This window comes from Larus michahellis, chromosome 1, assembly GCF_964199755.1.
Source record: "Larus michahellis chromosome 1, bLarMic1.1, whole genome shotgun sequence".
NCBI classification, from domain to species: Eukaryota; Metazoa; Chordata; class Aves; order Charadriiformes; family Laridae; genus Larus; species Larus michahellis.
This window is the reverse complement of record NC_133896.1, coordinates 82894699-82916081: the sequence shown is the minus strand read 5'-3', so window position 1 is coordinate 82916081 and position 21383 is coordinate 82894699. Positions and strand designations below refer to the sequence as shown.

General features: G+C 43.0%; 1 protein-coding gene across 1 annotated transcript in view; it reads left to right on the top strand.

The window, feature by feature from the left end:
- Positions 1-7619, top strand: part of LOC141737596 (ovostatin-like) — a 33794-nt gene extending 26175 nt beyond the window's left edge. The window contains exons 29-35 of the mRNA XM_074572539.1: positions 512-732; positions 1180-1395; positions 1533-1657; positions 1853-1943; positions 4682-4753; positions 6022-6124; positions 7007-7619. Coding sequence (XP_074428640.1) covers positions 512-732; positions 1180-1395; positions 1533-1657; positions 1853-1943; positions 4682-4753; positions 6022-6124; positions 7007-7059 — 881 coding nt within the window. The 3' untranslated portion in view covers positions 7060-7619. The remainder of the gene's footprint in view (positions 1-511; positions 733-1179; positions 1396-1532; positions 1658-1852; positions 1944-4681; positions 4754-6021; positions 6125-7006) is intronic.
- Positions 7620-21383: the final 13764 nt, after the last annotated feature.

Below are 21383 nucleotides of genomic sequence, written 5' to 3'. Positions count from 1 at the left end.
CTGTCTCTTTTGGCTTCACAAAAGATTGAGGTTTGGGCTGATTTTCTTAGAATTATGAAATAATGTAGGTGGGGAGTGACCCTTGGAAGTCTCAGTCCAAGGTAGCGGAAAAGTGTACCTAGTTTCCCCGTTAGCCTCCTCTTCTACACACTGAACAAACACAGTTTCCTTGACTAAGTCATGGATGCTGCCCTTAGCCTCCTTCTGCTGCACTGACTTCACTTTAATCCCTCTTTGACTTATAAAGCCCCCTTTTATTAATTCCCTTTCCGCACTGACTTCACTTTAATCCCTCTTTGACTTATAAAGCCCCCTTTTATTAATTCCCTTTCCATCTCTTCCTGTTTTCCATCCTGGAACTGAAACCTATCTAGTTCAGGACACTGGTGGCTGAAAAACTTTTGAGTAAAGGCAGAGAGGGAAACGTATGCCTGTCTCCCACATGGTGCTGTAGTGAATAACCAACAAGTAATTTTTCCATGCTTTTTACACCCCACTTTTCTGTTTTCAGGTGGTTCAGTTCATTGGCAGAGAGAAAATAAGCCACGAGCAGAACATTTCCCTTCCTTCTATTCCCGTGCCCCTTCTACTGAGATTGAAATGACGAGCTATGTGCTCCTGGCTTTGCTCAACAAAGCCAAACTCACTCGAGAAGACTCATCTTACATTTTTCGCATTGTGCGCTGGCTTGTCAGACAACAGAACCCATATGGTGGTTTCTCCTCCAGCCAGGTAACAACTGGGTGTGGTAAAAAGAAAGCTTGTGGCAGCAGTCCAGCCTGCAAGCTGGATCTTGGTAGTAGGACATCTCTTCCTGACTGCATATTCGTTTGAATAATATTTGATAAATGGTGCTCACATAAGTTTCCTTGTCAGGTCACATCATGCTCTTCATAGGCAGCTTCATCCATATTTTAGTTTTAGGAGATGAGAATTTACCTGAGTTTCAAGTTAGCAACAGACAGCAATCAGTGTTGACACAGCATTATCCCATTTTTTCTGGGATAATTTGTATCTATTGCCCCAGAACTTCTATCTTGTCTCCTTAGCTCTTTGCAAAGTGCCCCTCCGTTCATGAGCACTGATAAAAAGCATCAGGGAAATAGGAGCTGTGCTAATCTTATGCACCATCTTACAGCTGGGTATCTATCTAATTAGGGATCATGTTGTTCTTTTCAGGACACTGTTGTTGCTCTCAAAGCTTTGGCCCAGTATGGATACCTCACCTTCTCTAAAAAAATTCTTAACACAGTCAAAGCCAACTTCATGGACTCCCCCAGTAAGACTTTCCAGGTGAATGAAAAGAACCGCTTCTTACTGCAGCAGGCTTCCTTACCCACTATTCCAGGCGATTACAATGTGGAAGTGAATGGCACCGGCTGTGTCTATCTGCAGGTAAGCAAGCTGGAAACTCAGCACCACCTGAGTTTCCTAACTCAGGGTCCTCCATACCTCATTCCCCTCCATACCTCATGCCAAAGACACAAAAGCCTGTAAGTCTGTGACCACCTCACACTTCCCATCTCTTTTAGACCACCCTGAGATATAACGTCCATTTGCCAAAGAAAGTTGCAGGATTTTCTCTCTCCATACGGACGGCCAATGTATCTTGCACAAGCAACTTCCCACCGAAGTTTGACCTTGTTCTCTCTGCCAGGTAACTTCCTCTTATTGACCTACCCGCCTTGCATTCACGGTTTGGTAAAGCATCCAAGGAAGGATTTAAGTGCAGGCAGTTAACTGCTACTGTGCAGCTGCAGGAAGACAAACAAAATCATTGGGAGCCGAAAATGACATTCGCTGGTCTCCTCTCAATTTGCAGACCAGACTAACAGAACTTTTCTCATTTTAGTTACACAGGAAACCGCAAAGTCTCCAACATGGCTATTATTGATGTGAAGATGCTCTCGGGTTTTGTTCCTGTAAGATCTTCCCTGAAAAAGGTAAAGAATGGGAGCAAAGCGAATAGTAAACCCTGAAAGCATAGGAAGTTGATAAGAATAGTCTCTGATTAGCAAATTGGAGCCCCATGGGAGTTCTGCAAAGTCCCTGGGCCTACCCTTCTGTCACACACTCTGTGTCTCAGACCCGTACCTGTTCATCTGTTGAAGACAAATCTGTTAGGAGCTGACAAATACAGTAGCCCAACAGAGGTGAGATCGCCGCAGCTTCATATCCCTAGGTACAAATAACAGCAAGGCTAAGTGTGTATTCCCAATAGGCAGACATGCACACTGTGCAGATGTATACATATATGCATATATACATGAGTGGCCACACAGATCAACAGAGACAGAAAAGACAACACTTACACAAACACAGACAGCACAAATGGCTTGTCCTGTTCCCCCTTCAGGGTGATGAGACTGAAAGCTCATTTGTGGACAAGATGAATAAACATATATATATGTACACACAGGCACGTATATACACGCATATATACAACGTGGATCCCTTTGACAGCTGACTGTCATTGTTTAACCCCAGCTGGCAGCTAGGACCACACAGCCACTTGCTCACGTCATCTTCCTTTCCCCAAGAAGGGTAGGGAGATGAGGGAGAAAAGGAGGAGAAAGGAAAAAAACTCATGGGTTGAGATAAAGACAGTTTAATAGAACAATATCAGAAAAGGAAAATAACAATAATAATAATGACACAAGTCACTCTCACCATCCAGTGAATTGGCACTGTCCCGAGCAGCGATTGTGGATTCCTTCCCCCCTAGCCAACCCTCATTTATATACTGAGCATGACATCTATGGTATGGAATATTCCATTGGCCATTCCATTGTTCTGTCTGTGCTCCTTCTCAGCTTCTATGGGAAGCTGAAAAGAGTCCTTGAAAAGCATAAACATTGCTTAGCAACAGCTGAAAGAATATGTATTATTGGCATTCCTTTCACAGCAATCACTAGAAAGAAAATTAACTCTTTCCCAGCTGAAACCAGGACATTGACCTCAGACACTCAGTCTGCCCAGTAGTTGCCCCTGGATGCTTGTTCTACTCCGTCACTGGCACCTGGACATATGTGCCCTCAAGGCCGCAGCCCCACTCCGGTGGCTGGAACTGAACTCCCCAGCACCCACACATACGCTTGGTGGGTACCTCCAAGAGGCAGCCTTAGACATGCAGTCCCTGCAGCAGTTGGGCTTGGATCCCCTGGTCTCCCAGTCACCTCGCACAGACACAGACACACACAAGCAAACACACACACAAACAAACACACACAGATGAGTCTCTGCTACCTGGTCCAGCTCAACAGCCAGTATCTGTCCCTAAGACCTTATGATCTCTCCAGTAACAGGCTCGGACCTCCTGGTCCCTCCGATAGACACCTCAGATCCTCTGGTATCTTCAATATTTGGCCCAGACTTATGCCTGCTTCAGTAGCTAGCTGCCAAGCCGCTTAACTCACTCACCAGCTAGTCCAGGTTTACCAGTGATGACACACTGACATACACACCCACACACAACAAGCCTGAAGTCCGGTGTCTCAAGATGCTAGCACCCCAGACACAGTTCCTGTGATCTGTGGTCTCCTCTTCAGTGGCTGGTATTCTGTACCCACACGTGCACACAGAATACAGAGCCCCTCACAGCATTTAATAAGAAGGTGGGACAGACCAGGTACAGGGCATGGCCGAACAAGTGTGCTGACCACCGACCTGTTTATGTGCAACCAGCCCTTTTTATCTCATTTTTCCACCCTTTTTCCTCCCAATCAGACTTTATCCTTCCCTTTGTTACTTCTGGGTCTTCCCCTAAAAGTCCTGTGATAACTCTTTCTTGAGTCCCAACATCCCATACTCAGCCCTGTGCCCCTGTAGGCAGCATTTCCCTTGAGCCCGTAAGGTGATCCAGGGATACTCTGCTGTTGACTCACCTGGTGGGGCTCACTCCCTGAAAATGGGGCTGGTCACTGCCCTGTGGCAGCCCCGGGGGGAGCTGTGTCAGGGGGCTCCGCTGGCTCTGCTCAGGTGACCGGGGCTTAGCGCATCGTGCAATTGAGGTTCTGAGACAGATGCGTTGGCTTCAAGCCGTGAGCTGTAGTCTTCAAGTAGATAAAAAGAAGAAAGCAATTCATTGTAGAGTCTGCTTATAGCTTGGTGCTTTAATAATCATTCAGCATTCAGGCCTGAATTTCTTTTTTGGCTAGAACTGCATGAAATTTATAACTTTTCTTTGGAAGACTTTTTCATTGAGTTGTTACACTGTTTGGCATCCTACTCCTCTTTATATGTACTTGAGAAAAAATAGCTGGTTTTTAACGCTTGAAATATTTTGGATTTGTGCATTTTTATAGTAGAACAATTTTGCTCTTATGCTTTTCTATATTTTTTTCAAAACTTTTGCTTTTTTAAAATATAGAATGGACTAGCAAGTGAGTCAGCTTGAGTGATTGTGTAATTGTAAATTTGATTGAAATGAGAGCACTCTTAAGTTAATGATAAAAGTCACCTGCACCAAAGCTGACTAGTAAAACTATCATTGTGATTGGTTTGCACTCCTTATGTTATGAAAATACTTGACTTGCATTTCTTATTTTGGCCACGAGATGGCGGGTTGGCAGAAGTGGAGCATGGCAGCCACTTTAAAAATATTTCACTATCGAATAGTTCTTTGTAAGTCTCCTTGGCAAGTCTCCTATGTTAACATTGCTATCATTTGCCTTATTTAAAGCTTCAGTACCAGAATTCTGTTGTGGATCGTGTAGACATCAAGAACAACCACATCCTTTTCTACCTTCAGAAGGTAAGTTTGTGGGTTTTCTGATTGGTTTTATTAAATTGGAAGTTTAAAACAGCCTCCCAGATAAAAGAAAAAGCCCATTAATAGCAGATTAGCAATATACGTCTTAAATATGTAAAGGGACTTCACTCGGTCAAACATCAAATATACATGCTCAATAATTGTAATCTACAGTGAAGAGATACACAGTTGTTATTATTTTTGGTGAAAAATGTTGTAAGATTAAATAGCATTTCACAAACATAACTAAGTTGCATTCCATATTGCAAAAGTTCACAGTCTACGTAATATTCCTCAGCCTCTAAGGGATGCTTCTCATTAGTTGATCTGAGAGTGTATTACAGGGAGTCATTATTACCCTTTCCCCACTTTTAGAGAGATTTCTGTATGAAAAGAATAGTCCTCCCACGTCAATAACATTAATAAAGGGAATGAGAGAGAAGTAAAAGGAAAATCAAAAGACAAGGGATCTTGAAATACCAAGAAGGGAAGGAGAGAGGAAGCATAAAGGAATGGTCATGATAACTACTTCTCAAACAGTAATTTTTATTAGTTGGTCTCCAAGGTTCTAATAAGGAAGATTGGAGTCAGTATTCTGAATTCATAGAGAACGTGAAAAGTCTACCCAGCAGGGCACCAGTGATGCAGAAAGTTCTCCATAGCCCCTGTCCGTGGGCTATATATTCCTATAAAGAGGTCAGCAAGACAAAAACAAGGACAAAGGGAGAAGAGAGCAGGGGCACAGTTCCAGACATGCGAGAGAAAGCTTGAGAAACTGAGGAATATGAGTAAGGAGAAAAATTTGGGATATTTAGCTGCCAGAGTGTGGAATGAGGAAGAGAACCATAGGGAAGGATGGAGATCTTGAGTTCAAAGTGATTAAAGAGAGAAAAGTGGGGAGAAGATTCATAGGGGTGCTGAAGGTGATTTTAGCTGGGAAAAGGCAAGGAAAGAAACTAACAGCCACTTTCAATGACAGGATGAATGCTGATGTGCTGAAAGCTGCAGTAACCCAGGAATGGTTGAGGTAATTGGCAATGGAAATATGAAGAGGAAGAAAAATAAGAGCACATAATTTCAGCAACAAAACGTATTTAGCAACAGCTTTTAAATAATTATCTGATTTGACATCACGTTTGCAATCTGGAGAGAACTGCAGAATGGCACTTTGTCACCCAGTCTGACTCAGAAACGCATTTGTTCAACCTTAGCCTAACGAGAAGATATGAAAAGAAAAAGTCTGATGCATTTTCTTGTCTTGTCATTTCCAGGTCTCCCAGAAGGAAATCAACTTCTCCTTCAGTGTGGAGCAAAGCCTGCCTGTCTCAGATATCAAACCAGTGCCAGTACATATGTACGATTACTATGAAACAGGTAGGTGACCTCAGCAGGCCTGAGCAAAACCTGTGAAATCAAAGTGTTGAGAGAGCAAGCTAGCAATTCCGCTGCTTTGGCTTACCAGACAGCAAAAGGTTTGCAGAGCATAGACAGTTTCTGCCCCGCTACCCGTCTTTTCATTACTTGCTTCATTTCGACATAAAGCAGATTAGAAAGTGATACGTCAGGAGTTGCTCTCTTCCAAACTACATACAGAAATAAGTGGGGTTCCACTTTCTTTCCACAGTTTGAACACAGTGGTTACAATCAATAACTCAAAGTGTTCCTGACTTCCCTGATGTGGGTTGTCTTGTATTTTTGCTTTATATTGCCATAGTAGGCTGCAGTCAAAGGACTCGTCCTCAGTGGGATTTAAATACTTAAGCAGGAATGACAGTCCCACTGAACTCGAGAGGAGTTTAAGCACCTAACTAGAAATGTAAGTGCCTGACCACCTTTCTTGATCTGGCCCCAAGGAACTACAACTGCATCAGACATTACTCACTTGTGGAATCTACGTTATCAAAAGTACGGCTCAGGTTCCCCCATATTTTTCTCAAGCTTGGCACAACCTATGGGAACTGCATCCTAGCAGATTAGCAGAGTATGTAGAGAATTGACCCTGGAGTGCACGTTCTGCCACCTGATCCACGTCTTGCGTGGTGACAGCAATGATGTGTCCTGACAAACACAGACAGAGGAGTGCATTGGGCTCTGACTGTGCACCCCTGCAACTGGGTGCTTTGACAACTAGAAGACTACCACAAAATCTATCAAATGTTTTCTGGTTCATTATGTGTTAACCACAGGTGCACATGGACTGGGGTCAGAATGATTTCTCACTCTCACGCAAATGTTGTCTTCGTTTCTTCTTTCCAGATGAATATGCCCTTGCAGAATACAACACACCCTGCTCCCCACCTTTCAACTGAAATCAGATACGTGCCAGAAGAGATAATGATTCAGAAGATATCAGAAAAGCATTTATAGAGGAAGAAGAAGATAAAAGACTTGGTTGTTTCTGGGAAGGCAATGAAAAACATGTAGAAGAATGAAGAATAATCAAATCCCAAATTGCAGTAGATCAGAATGACCCATTCTGGCCCACACTTCTAAAGAACTTGGGGTCAGTGTGGGTCAGAAACTCCTGATAAAGTGCTTTTCCTGACAATGGAGATACTGTGCAGTTGTTAACCTTGATCATCCATCTTTTTGGAAACTTATGCCATACATTCCAGTGGGAGCTTTGTGTAAAGCTAAATTCCTGAAACATGTGTTCTTGGCCACAGACTCTTGTTAAGAAACCCAAGATTAGGAGAATAATCTGCTGCTGCTTCTATAGATTTTATTTATTTTCGTGTTTCCATTTTATCCTGAAGGAAGATTCTGAAGAAATGACTTTGATGCTCACCTCTTTCAGTGATTGAACTGAATCGCTTACAGATGTCAGAATTCTAGTCACAGGAAGACAACTTTTAAGCAGTTTTTGCCTCTATTTAGGAAGAAAGTTTTTCTTCAGATTGACATCTCATGTTTTACTGCTCTTTGTAATAAAACCTTCTGACTGGCAATGCTATTTGTCCCAGCCTCCACTCCTTGTTGTATCTAGAACTAGGTGGTGTAAGGTATTTCATAAGCTAAAAAATTCATACTTTGGACAGATCAATCAATGACAGTGACATTCTGACATCAGTGATATTTTGTGGCACAGACAGGATCAGGGCCCCAGCCTAGGTCATGGAAGCTTTTCTAGCCAAAGCCTAACAGCAGGAGAAACTAGAGAGCTGTAACACAGAAACTCTTTGAAAAGGGGTTAGGGAGGAATGGTGGATCCAATGGCAGAAAAACGCGCACATTTGTAGGGAGGGAAAAATAAAGAGAGACACAAGGAGCTTATGATGGGGTGGCAAAGTACAAGAAATTTCCTGTCGTGCCTTCTGCATTTAGTGATCAGGTTACAGCAGACAGCCACACACTGTGGCTACTGTCCCTCACAGTCTGCAGTGACCTGACATAACCTTTGTCCTGATGAGATCACACAGGTGGAAAGGACAGAGATACCAGCTACTTATCCATAACAATCTGAGCAGACATCTGCCAACGGAACCGTATCACTGGGCTGCTGTTTCTTCAGTTGGGGTGTTAGACATAGTCCTAGTTACGGTCTTGGAAGAGACTAGCTTACTTATCATGAAAATGGGCTTCTCAAAGCAGATTTTGATTCCTACAAACACTTCACTCAACAGCAATGTGCCCGCTGTGAGGCCGACGACACCACAGCATAGGAGGTGGTAGGAGAGGAGCAGCCCTTTTTGTACACCCTGAGAGCACTGTTTGGTAGGGTGTCAGGCTTGCCCAGAGATGGCTCAAGTTAAACTAATCCTACTGCACTGAGCAGTGCGGGAACCTTTGTGCTATGGGGCAGCCATGACAGAGACCCACAGGCCTACTTTTTTAAAAGAACTGTGAATTGATTTAGCACCAGGGATTTCCACTAAGATAAGATCTCAGAACCTAAAGTCTAATGGTCGGCAAAGGCTTACTGACATCACCTTTCTTGCTGCATCCAGGCCAATAGTGTGCCTCTTGTCCCTGACCAACAAAAGCACAATGCTGGGGACTACCTATGTTGAACTTCCAGTTACATTGAGTGAAACAATATTTTTCTACAGGGATTTTCTCCTGTGATTCACACATTAACATATGCATATGTACACATACCTACACACAAGCAGCCTACTCATCAATCTGTTACTCCCAGTACAGGTATTTCTTGGATTGTGGCTTAGAGTTTTCTGCAAGTTCAGACATGCAGTAGGGTTCTTGTGCTCCAATATGAGTTGTGTTATTACAGCTGTCTTTGGTTTAGTTAAATACAATGCCTTTCATTACAAACCTTGCCAGCGACTGAAGGGATTGTGGGGTTGCACAAACAGTCACTGATCTTGTCTTGGGCAGTCCTTGTGAACCAACCTCTGCTGAGGCACTTTCATGGATAAAAGCCAAAGACAGGAGGCTGCAACTTCATAGAGAAGAGAAGCTTCTAATGGGACCCCAGTCCTCTGGGACCCGAAATCACATTGCAGTTAAGCCAGCCTAACAGGTAGGTGTCGCTGAACAGCATAGTCTTGGTCCTGCTCTTCTTTTTCTGCCTTTGCTTTCATCCATGCTTTCCTGACCCTTAGAGTGGTGTGTGACTTGACCCCACAAAGAGCAGGTCAGAGACAGACCAATCCAAAACTAACAAAGATTTAGGAAATGTATGTTTATTCCTTCTACCTGCTTGAATGGGCTTACCTTGGGGTCAGAGAAGCAGTAGGAAGCTGGCAGGAAAAACTGCACTGTGCCTTTCAACAAGGCATGGATGCAGCTCAGCTACATCAGAGTTGTGCTGCAAATCCTGGGAGATTTTGCGGAAAACTAAGCAGGCAATGTGTCAGCACTCCACCTCCAACCCCTACTTACCTTCTTACAGCACAGCCTGTCCTCTGTGTGTGCTGAGTGGCTCCTGCTTAGAGTCACAACTGTGGTCTCCACTTGGACGTCTTGTAACAAGTCTTGGGTCTCTTCCTCACTCCATCCAAAACCCCAGCAACAGGATAAGTCTTCCTTTTCATTGCTATGATTTGCCTGCTTGTGTTTATGGACCTAAAGACAACATCCTGACCCAACTTGACAAAACCAGAAAGCTCTGCTCACAAAGGTGATAATGGGAGTGTGCCTTACCTAACCTGTGACAGCCTTGGTTCCCGAATACCAGGTACTATCTAGAATGAGAAATAGTCTGAACTGTGGCGTTTTTAGTCATATGAAAGTCCCTCCTTCTCTTCCTCCTGGAAATCCATTTATATTTTCTTGGTATGTCCTATGAAGTTGTAGTTTTATGCAATTTGAGTTGTGCTTAGAAGACATGAAGCATGTAAAAATAAGCCAGTTTACCAAACGATTAAACATCTCTCCCCACAATGCCCTAGTATCTGCTGGGTCTCAAATTTCAGCCATGTCCACAGTCTTCTCTGTGAAGATGGTTTCATACGCTGAGGCCAAAGAATAGCTCTGGGTGTGTCCTGGCTGTCTTTGCTTGGTCATGCATCAACAGATGCAGACGAATTCAAATCCTTCTGCCCAAATCTGGGTGGGGAAGACATGAACAACATGAAATGTGGAGGTTAACTGGCTTATTTAGACATGTTCATTGTCTGCTTCACCAGCAGCTACTCTGACTCTCACGTCAAGTCACCCACAGACTTGGGTCTTCTGTCCAAAAAAACAGGGGACTTCAAAAATAATGTCTGTCACTGACAAACACCCTTACCACTGGATAGCTAGCCCAGTGAAGGCACAAGCACATATAACAACCCACAGAAGTCTCTTCCTGGGTGCCTTTTCAGTGCATTTGGAGAAGTCCTGAGGTAGAGGAAGAATTTCTGCAGATCAGCTAGCAGAAGGGTGTTCAGCTTGAGAGCAGCATTGGGGTCCAGGCAAAAAAGCAGACTTCAGCAATTCAGCAGCACCAGGACCTAGGAAACCTTGGGAAGCAGCTGGACCATCACTCTAAACAAGCTGAGGAATTGGGCATAAGACCCTAAGGCTCTTTGTGAATTTAGATCCTGGCTGATGTGAGCTGAGTGTCTTTAACACCCTCTAGAACCTGACCCCGTGCTCTGACATCTCTCTCAGTTTTCTAGATACACCACCTGGCATGTGAAAACACATAGCAGCTTTTTTTGCGGTAGCACTATGGATGCAGGCAAGCCTGAAGGGGCATTTTGGTGCAAAAAACAACATTTATGAGCACATGTCATGCCATCAATATTTTTGAGTACTCTCCTTAAGATGGACAGAATTACGGGAACAGAGGTTTGCTTTCTTTGAGTTGAATTTAAGCTTTGCTTTATTGAGGGACAAGAGTAGTTTCTTCCCTGACAATTCTGGTGGAAATCCATGCAGTGTGATTGATGAGAGTTTCTACCTTTTGAAAAAAAAAGAATGACATTTTGAGAAAGGATGTCATGAGGTGAGCAGCTTTCACCTCTTCGAATTCTGCTCAAAACCCAAAGGTCCTATCCCCAGCATTTCTGTTCCCATCAGAAGCACCCCCTGAGAACAACGCTTGACTCAAAAAGTCACACTGAAAGCAATGTTTTCATATTTGCGTGAGACCTGTGGGTGACTTTTGCTACAGACAGACACGCACCGAGGAACTGGCTATGATCCTGAAGATGTTAAGGTGCCAAGCTGCTTTTCACTGACCCCAAGCTCCCCCTTGCTCTCCCATCCCTGTCAGCAGAAAAGATTGTGTGAGCTTCAAGAGGGGTCAGTCAGGCTAGTTCAATCCACCTTCTTCAGCTGTGTACACTCAGCCTGCTGCTAAACAAAAGCCTTTGTTTAGTGCCATTCCAGTGAATGGCCAACTGCAAGCCTGGTCAGATGGAAACTGATATGAAACGCAGATACTTTCGAAAGTACAGCATTTAAGTTTTGCTACAAATTTCCAAAACACTAGGCTGATAGGGAGTGGCTGGGACAACGCCAGCAGTATCTAGCAAAATCTGTATTTTATAGCCGCCTTTTACCTCTATAACTCTTTTACCTCCAGCACAAGTAGTGACCCGAATTTTTTCTCATGGAGCTTGCATCATGTGAAATTGCTGATGCAGGAACTCAGAAGTTTGATTAACCTCAGTGCAAGTCAGACAAGCTGAACTATGTCCCGCAGTCTCACTGCATTGAGATTTTAATTTTATTTGTTTGCCAGAGGTAAAAATAGAGCTATGAGGCTGTTTTGCCAGGCTCACTGTGATATATCTGTATATATTTCTCTAACTTATGCAGTAAAGTTGAGAAATTTGGCTACTTCCATGTTATGCTGCTTCACGTTCTTCCCCCTTACATGTCACTACCAAATAAATTTTACATAGAATTGATTTATGAGCTCCATAAGAAAGTCTTGATTTTTAAATGATGCAAAAAATCAGATGTTGCACAGCAGAAACCTATCATGGGCAGTAACAAGCATGACACCTTGCTGTTGTTCAGTCAGTTGTACACTACAGTTTCTTTCCTTATGTGTTTCATCTCTTCTCCACACGGCTGAGTGACCCAACCCTTAGCATTGCCTTACCAAAGGGAGACTCCTTTTCGTAGACAGAACTGATGAAAATCTTAATTGAAGCAGTGAAGTAAAGAATAGGCAGAAGATGCAGAGCATGCACTCTACCAGAAGAAATCTCCAGAAAAGCCACATAAGCCCGAGAGATCAATTTTTGAATGCGGGAGTGTTCTCACTCTTGATGTTTCAGACAATTTGGTAGAAGTCATGTTAATGTTATACTTTTCCACAAGCAGAGGATGTAGCTTTTGAGCCCTACCTCAGCCAGTTAATAACAAGTCTTGTTTCCATGTTCTTTGCAGTCTGTGTCCTGCAACAACACCTGTGAAGGCCTTTTTTCCACCTAAAGTACTGGGAATGTGCAGTAATTCTCACTGCTGTTTGAGACTGCAATAAATGCATGAAAACCTAAGCCAAAGGAATTTCTTAAAATTCCAGATGAAAAGATGTAACAACTGACAAGAACTAAAGATATTGAGTTCTTGGGATCATGTGAATCAATCAGACAAAACACTAAGGGTCACCCCCCAACTCCAAAAATGCCGAATATTTTCTTATTAGGTGCCAAATACAGTAAGTTTATGCTCATTTCTTTAGTTTGAACACAAGTACTGGTCTTCTGTGTATGTATATGTCCCTATAAAAACAAGTCCTTGAAATAGTCTGCCTGTTTAAAAACATAAATGATAGTCTGATCCTTTCAGCAGCAACACCTGGTTTCCAGGTAAGACTTCAAGAAATGCCTCCAACTCAGTGACCAGCAGCATGAAGCCTTCAGCACTTTGTGGAAGCTCTTGATCAGTGCCGGAGGCTCTGCTGAGCTCACGGCCAATAGATTTGCCCTGCTCAATAACCTGTCCCAAAGCAAACATATGCACCATTACTTGCTCTGTTTCACTCTTCTTGATTTCTGCAACTGGCCTCCAACAATTAAGTTGCAATTTTTCTTTCCTTTAACCTTTATTCCTTGCTGTAGTCATCTATCATGACTTTTTTCATTGTTCTCTCCTGAATTTTTTCATTGTTGTTGACACTTGGTTTGGTTGAATGTGAATGCTTGGAGGGGATTCAGCGACTTAGTATTGTTTGAGATACGCTCCTACTGTTTTTACCTCAAACAAACAGAGATGACACGGACTAGCATGATCTGAGACGTGATCCTGTAAACATCAGGAATAGTGGAACCATACATGCCCTTAGTTTTCATAGTTAATGTAGCCCAGGAAGACTAGGTGAAACTTAGGAAGAAGACATAGAGCACTAAATAAAATGATCTGGGGTAGATTCTTCCTTGTTTCTTGGATGTACATGACTCTTGTATTTGATTATCAGAAAAGGCCAGACCCTACATAAAGTGATGGAATGAATTGACAAAGGTATTCAGAAAAATTTCAACCTTTTCAACCATTTCAGCAACAAGCTGGTCACTCTGTTCTGCTCTTAAGTACGTTTCTGAAAACATGCATCATGATTTGTAGTCAGTCTTGGACACAAGTTATGACTATCAGGCTTACTAAATAATTCTTTTCAAACTAATTCCAGACCTTTTCTGGTGTGATGGGGTTACTTGGACCTTTTCTGTCTCTTCCAGGAATATAAAGTCCTGACAGTGTCAATGGAGGGCTCACAAAATAGCTTATAGAACTATTAGCCTGTATGTACTGCAAGAAAACACAATGACTGAAAGCCAGAGCAAAGGGGAGCCAGAAGCTTCAAGAAGGCAGCAAAGTGCCCAAGAAGCCAGCAAAGTGTTACGTTGAGACTGAGGCCTTGCACGCTGGAGGATGGGGGATGTGTTGCAGTGCCTAGCTGCTCCTGCATTTTATTTTTGTCAAGTAAAGCAAGAAGATTCACCATGACTTCACTTTTTTATCCTCACTGTATCTTTAACGAAGCATCGTCAGAGCATTCTGAATGCAGCGCAGTTCTTGGGGTACAGCCATCGATGCAGCCAGAGTGCAAATCACACAGACTCTGCCTGTTCAGCACAGCTTCAGGGAGATGCCTTTCATGGTCTTCAGTGTTGCTGTACCCATCCGTTTCTAGCGGCTGGATCCTACCGAAGCCATTGTGAATCTTCCTTTCCACCTCCCTGGGTGCTGGCAGAATTCAGAGTCTGCTGAACAGACTACGCAGGACCGGTAGCACTGGCTCTGCTGTCACAGCCAAACGTGCCCTCAAGTTTTGTTCCCAGCTGACACACTCTGTCTTAAAAAGAAGTCAGCTGAGTCTTGTTTTCTTACTCTGATTGCTATCCTTAGAAAGATGCTCGAGAACCTTAAAACTACCATGACTCAATCTTCCCTTTAACTTTCCTGTGAGAAAAAGTCATCCATCTGCTTTCATTTCTTCCAGCAGTTCCTAAGGGATCCATCTGCTGCAGTCCATGCGAACACGACAGGAGAGTCTCTGGAGGCTTTCCTCAAAGGTGCGAACAGTGAGGACTTCAGCTTCGCGTAATAGCAAAGTGCTTGTGCTCCCCTCAGGCTAGCAACTGGGAGTGACATTAGACATGGATGTGATGCTCCAGTCACTGCCTCATCTCCACCCATTGCTCTCCAGTAGACGGTTTTGCCTAGTATCGGTTGTTGATGAGGCAGAAGCCTTAAAAAACACTTAGTTCTTTAGAAGGGAAAACTATGCAACAAGGACTTTCTCTGACTCCCTGTTTGCCTGGGGCCAGCTTGTTTGCCCCAAGCCAAGGTAGAAGCATCAACTGTTCAGAAAGATAATAGAAGATAATAAGAATGATAGCTCTTCACCAAGGACACATCTTCAGCTCGTTCCGTGCACTGCTCAGTAGTTCAAATATATTATAGATATATGCAGATAATACGTATGTGGAATATTTTACCACTGGAGACAAAGCAGAAATAGCCTTTATGTGTGGGGAACGAATCCAAAAAAACTTTTCAGGTGTAAGGTCAGGGGTTGAAGGCACAAACAAGCACTCCCTGGGAGGCATCCTTAAAGTATCACAATTAATATATCGAGGAACACAAGAGTATTGTTATGCTGCCAAGTAGATAATAATAACAGATAAAGGGAGAAAAAGCTGCAGGCTCTGAATAGCATTTGCATGCCTCCCATAATGTGTCTGGAACAAGTTCAATTTCTGGTATGTCATGGTGGAAAGAAAAAGCCTTTGCAGCAACCAAGAAGATGGATTTAGAAGCTAGATGTTGGTCAATGGCAAAAAGCTCAAAGTGATGCTCTGGTACTCACAAAGTGGTTGTAGCAACTGTTGGTGTTAGCAACCAGTTGCAAGAGACTCCTACGTCCATGCTCTTTTTCACATTTGAGCCCTAGCAATACCATGCCTACACGCAAGAAAAACTTGAAAGGAAAGAGAAGAAGTCGCACCTGCTCTTAAAGACATAAGTCTCATTTCTTGGAATCATCTTCTATGAACTCTTGGTTCTGAAAACATCATTTTACAACCTTGAAGTGACTACAGCAAGATCCATGCTCCCTTCTCAGAGTAGCTGGCACAGCCATACAGCATTTCCCCCAAAAAAGTATGTCTGAGAAATGAAGCAGAAAGCCTGGAAAAGTGGTATTTCATTTGGCCCACATCCATACCACAAAGCTGTATTCATGTAACCACATCCAAAGAAGCATGTAAAGACATTGCTCCTCCATATTTCCCTTCTCACAGACAACACAACCTGCTGCTCAGAGGGGTGATTCAGATACGTTACGTCAACAGTGGCTGCAACTCCACAAAAGGACTTTAAGGGTGCAATTATGCCAGTAAAGCCCTTGTAGGCTCTGTAGTCTGATGGCTGAGATCCCAAGGGGAAGCAAAACTCCTGGATGACCCCTCTTAAACCACTCCAGAGATGATGGGCAATCAGCCAGGGAAGACTACTCCAATGTAAACTAGTGAAGAGAAGAAGAGGAAAATAAGAGGGACTAACAGAGTCTCAAACACCTATAAATCTGCTGTTAAAATGTATTTGTGAGGCATTTCTGCAGAATGAAATTTAAAAGCAGACCTACTATAAAGCAGAGAAAAGACATTGCAATACGAAAGCCTCAGACAGCTACTTCTTTCTACATGCAACTGGCACAAGCTGTGACCTGAACTCAAAGCAAATGCTTCTACCTACAGAGTGCAGAAGTTACAGCTCAGAAGAGAGAAGAGTTGTACGTAGCTGTGAAATAGAAACAAAGGGTTAGGATTTTCCTCAGAGGCTGAAAGGCCAGAGAATGGGTTTGGCAGTCTTCAGCATGCTAGAGATGGCTGCTTTAGGCTCAAGTACCTTTCTGGTAGCCAGGAGAGCAAATACCTGGCAACATCATGTGCAGCTTGTGTCAGCTTTTGGTAGACAAGATGATTGCTTAGCACCAGCCACGAACCGGTTGCTAACATGGGAGGTTTAGGGAGGGTGCAAGCAGCCAGCTCAGCTGTCCCTGGCTTAACTAGCTGTATTTTTGGAGTTGCACGCCAAATGTTCCCCTCTTGATACTTCTTGTTAAGTATTTTCTTTTCCCCCTCTAATAAAATCTTCCTTTACATTTGCAAGTATGAAGGATTAACTTACTAGGTACCAAAGATTTTTTGTGAGGCTTATTCAGATATTTTATTAGTCACCTCTTTACGTTTGAACTCAACCCTTGCTGCTGCCTAACAAGACCATGAAGAAAGGAGGGTTGAATAACAATTGGTCCTGTCCATACAAGGACAGTAAAACTGCAAAGCACTCCCAAAAGAAGTGCAGACTAACTCGATAGCCTAACTGTACCACTGCAGTAGTCAGATTCCAGCTTCACTCACCTCTCACTGGCACATCTGCCGCCAAAACTGCACAGTAAAGACAGTCTGAATATTTTAGCTCGCACAGAGCTATTCCTGCTCAGACCTCAGCCTCTTCATATAGGAGGATAAAGGTCCCAGTTTTGAAAATCGGTTCTGGATGACCCATCCACACTCACATAGGTCACTGGTGTAACAGAATCCTTGCAACTGGCTGACCTTCCCATACCTGCATCTTTTACACCATTGCCTTCTCCAGGAGTGAAACTGTCAGAGACTGAAATAAATTGCAGATTCCACTCTCCCCCCACCTCAGCCCCCTCTGCCATTTTGTTGAGAAAAATCACTGCAAGCTGTGACTAGGCATATACCTATTTTCTTCAATGTGCTCACCACCCTGTTAGCTTGCAGAGCTGCTAGAGAACTTTTCCTGTGCCCACATGTCTTAGAACAATGAAAGAAATCTTGCATGCTTGACTGGAGACCTTATTGACCAAGCAGGACTTTACCTGTAGTTAAGATGTTTCAGCATTGTTCCCCAACCACCTGGGTCAAACCAAGCATTTCAACCTTTACTATGCCTAAACAAATTGTTACAATCTAATCTGCTTAAAGAAGGTTTTACAGGAAGCAGTCATAGTCAAAGTCGCAGATCACTTGGGTGCTTTTCAATTACTTTTCGTAGCTGTAATGACCAAGTTTCTTTGTGTTGATCCTCCTTTGAATGCGGCAATTAATCCATTTACAAAAAAGGCGACAGTTTCTACACCACAGAGATATGGCTACAGGTCTTGCAGACGCATCCAAGTTGGCTTCAGACTGCCAGCTGGGGTGCTGCTACAAAGACAATCATGGAAATCCCCAAATGGGCTTTGCCAGTGGTCCTGCCACTACCTACTGCAGATCTCAGACAGCTAGTTCAATGTTGCTCTGCTAGGCTGTGCAAACTCTCACAGAACTACCACTCTCCTCTCCTCCACCGCGCCAGTCAAGCACAAAGAATAGTTGGGTGATGACAATAAACTGCAAGAGTAAGAAGGAGCACCATAATGAAATAAAATGTGAGCAGCTACAAATACTGCAAAAACACGAAAAAACATGGAGCTCCACAGACTACTGGAATTTTCCTAGAGCTATTTTATGACTCCCACAGGAAAGAAATAGGACTTTCTGCAATAGCAGCGAGTGAAATTTGAGGTCAGATCGTTCCTTGACATAGAAATTGCTGTGACCAGTTTTCTATGAAAAAAATTCTGCAGTTGAGTAGTGTTACTCTAGTTTATCTTAATAGGACAGCTTTTATTTGTAGAGATAAGCTTTTAGTGATAGAACATACCTAGTGCCTCAAATAAACCAAAACACAACCATAAAGGCATGATTTTTACAGTCTAATTGTGCCTGCAGTAGGGCCATGTAAGTGTCAGAAAGCTATCTATACTCAGCTCTTGGGTTGTTTCTCAACAAAGTTAACTAAATCAATCAGCTTATTATTCTACCGCCAAGTCTCACCCTCATTGCTCTCCATCAGCAAACACACAGATCCATCCAAGTGAAGTGCTACTACTAAACATGACTCGCTGAGGTCTGAAGTTACGGCTTAGGTGACACTCAAAGTTAGGCTGGCAAACAACTTCTTTTGAATCAAGAATGCAAGATAATCGATCTGTATACAGATATTTCTCCAACATTACTTCACGGTTCCTCATATATGCCCAGAAAGATCAACAAGTTCTTCCAAAATCTCCAGTAAAGGAATCATGCTGGTGTTACAAAGCACAGCAGCCTTGAGACCTATCTCCAAGAAATCTCAGTGACAGAGGACTAAGGACAGAATCTTGCATACCTTCTGTGTGAGCATGTGTGGGGAGGAGGTTTGGGTTAACTTAGGCACCAGTCATCTGAATGACTTCTTCCACGAGGAAAGAACAGAACCCCTAATACAGTCTCTTGAACTTGTGGTGAAGTAACATCTCTAATTTCCCTATAGAGGAGTCTCCACAAGCTTCTTGCACATATAAAGAGTTAAATGAGATAGGTAGGATGGGGAGAGCAAGGAGATGCAATCAGGAAAAAAAAAAAAAGAAAAACAGAAAAACCACAAATGAATACAACCCTTCTGTTGTATCAAGGGGAATGTTGTTTGATTTTCCTGTGAAAGACAAATGATTATATGTTACAGCCAAGAAGATGGGATGACCTCTAGTTTCATTTCTTGTGATAAGGTGTAATTCCTTTTTTTCATCCAGGCTATTTGTTTGATTGCAAACGTATTGGTCCAATAACTTCACTATTCCAGATAATTGCATTTCTTGTTTGCGTATTTCATTACTAGACACACCTTCTCCATTCTGGTTAGCGGAGAGTTTAAACCAGTGCAGTACGTTATTTGGATATAGGATGCTTGGATCATTTTTGTCCTGCATTTAGTTACCGTTCAGAAGGCATATATGCACAAAACACATTGTGACTGATGCCAGTTCGTGGACATACAATTGTGTACTTCCTAACCAAAGCCACAATCCAATCGATATTTGGGCAAAAAAACCTATTCATTATAACACCAAGTTATATGCAGTTACCCTCCTCTATCTATAAAACCTTTGAATGTCACCTAACCCACCTGATGTTTTGACTGAACTTTCAAAAGTAGCCACAGAAAACTTCTTGCAGTATAAGTATGTGAACTGTGATGATTATCAAATTGGCTTGTTTGGGGTGAATATATATATGAACATATGAATGTTATGAAGTAATATATATGATGAATATATGAATGTTGCAATAAATTCATAACTTCCTGAGAAAGCCAGGAAGAGCAAGAACATGCAACTCTGATCATCTACTTTTTTTCAATGTCAACTCAAGTTCAAGCCTTCACCAGTGAATTTCTCTTCTTGACAGCTCCCAGTGCGGGTAGCCCATCGCAGAGGAAATCAAGCCTGATCTCTAGTGAAGCTCCTGAACTGCAGAAGCTGGTAGAGATCCTCTTTCATGGAGATGACAGGGAGCTGGGCTTTCAGAGCAGAGCATGAGACAGTGATCTAAGCAACCACAGCATGCCACAGAGAGACCTCTGGGGGACCACCTGTTGTTGCTGCCCTGTTCCAGCTTCATAAGGTTTGATACTTCTGTGAAAATGTGAAGACATGAGTGAAGAAAGTTTCATAGCTGCCCTATGCGGCAGATGCTACCATTCCCTGCATCACACACTAGCAAGAAACAAGAAGAGACAGCCACACAACGTATCAGGAGATTAGAGAAAAACACGCTCCCATGCTGCCTTTGAAGCTTCAGGTCTCCAAAATTAACCATGCTGATAACATACAGTGGTTGGTTGACCCCAGCCAGCAACCAAGCACCCACCCTACCTTTCACTCACTGCCCTTTCCCAGGGGATGGAGGGATAGAAGGAAGGTGAGAAGACCAGTGGGTTGAGATAAAGACAGTTTAATAAGGAAAGAAAAAGGTGCACGTGAAAAAGAAGCAAAAAGAGGAATTTATTCACTGCTTCCCATTGGCAGGCAGATGTCCAGCCACTTACTGAGAAGTAGGGCCTCAGTACGTGTAGTGGTTGCTTCAGAAGACAAACGCCGTAACCACAAATGTCACCCCTCCTCTCCCTTTCCCCCACCTTTTATTGCTGAGCATGATGTCATATGGTATGGAATATCCCTTTGGTCAGTTTGGGTCAGCTGTCCCAGCTGTGTCCCCTCCCCATCTCTTGCCCACCCCCAGCCTACTGGCTTTTGGGTGGGAGGTGAGGGAGAGGGAAAGCCTTGACACTGTGCAAGCACTGTTCAGCAATAGCCGAAACACTGGTGAGTTATGAACACTGTTCTGTCCACAAATGCAATCACAGCACGATACAGGCTACTAGGAAGAAAGCTGACTTCATAACTTCATCCCAGCCAGACCCAGTACCAATATGAATGGGAAAAAAATGAATTACAGTTATCAAACAACTGCTTTCCAACATTACTTTTCTTGTGGGGAGCAGCACACAGAGTGCTTTATTTTCTCTTGAGAGCACAAGAGAAAAAACAGAAGAAGATAATCCTTCTTTATCCTAAAACAAGGTCTTTGGATGAAAGAAGATGATTTTTCTCTCTAAAAAAAACCCAACAATTAGCTTCCACACAGGAGTCAAAACTAGAAACCTGGGGCACTAACAAATTTACATGGACCCATTGACTGGATAATTTCAAGCTGAAGTGAGTCAAACTTCAACAACACTGTAAAGTGCTTAATAGCTAAGGTAGAAATAATTAAGACCTTTTAGATCTCTTTTTGTTGCTGGCTTCTCTATTATTCCATTTTGCCAATATTCAAAATATCTATGGAGCAAGAGAAAAGAGAGGGCAATACATTATTTTAACCAGAATCAG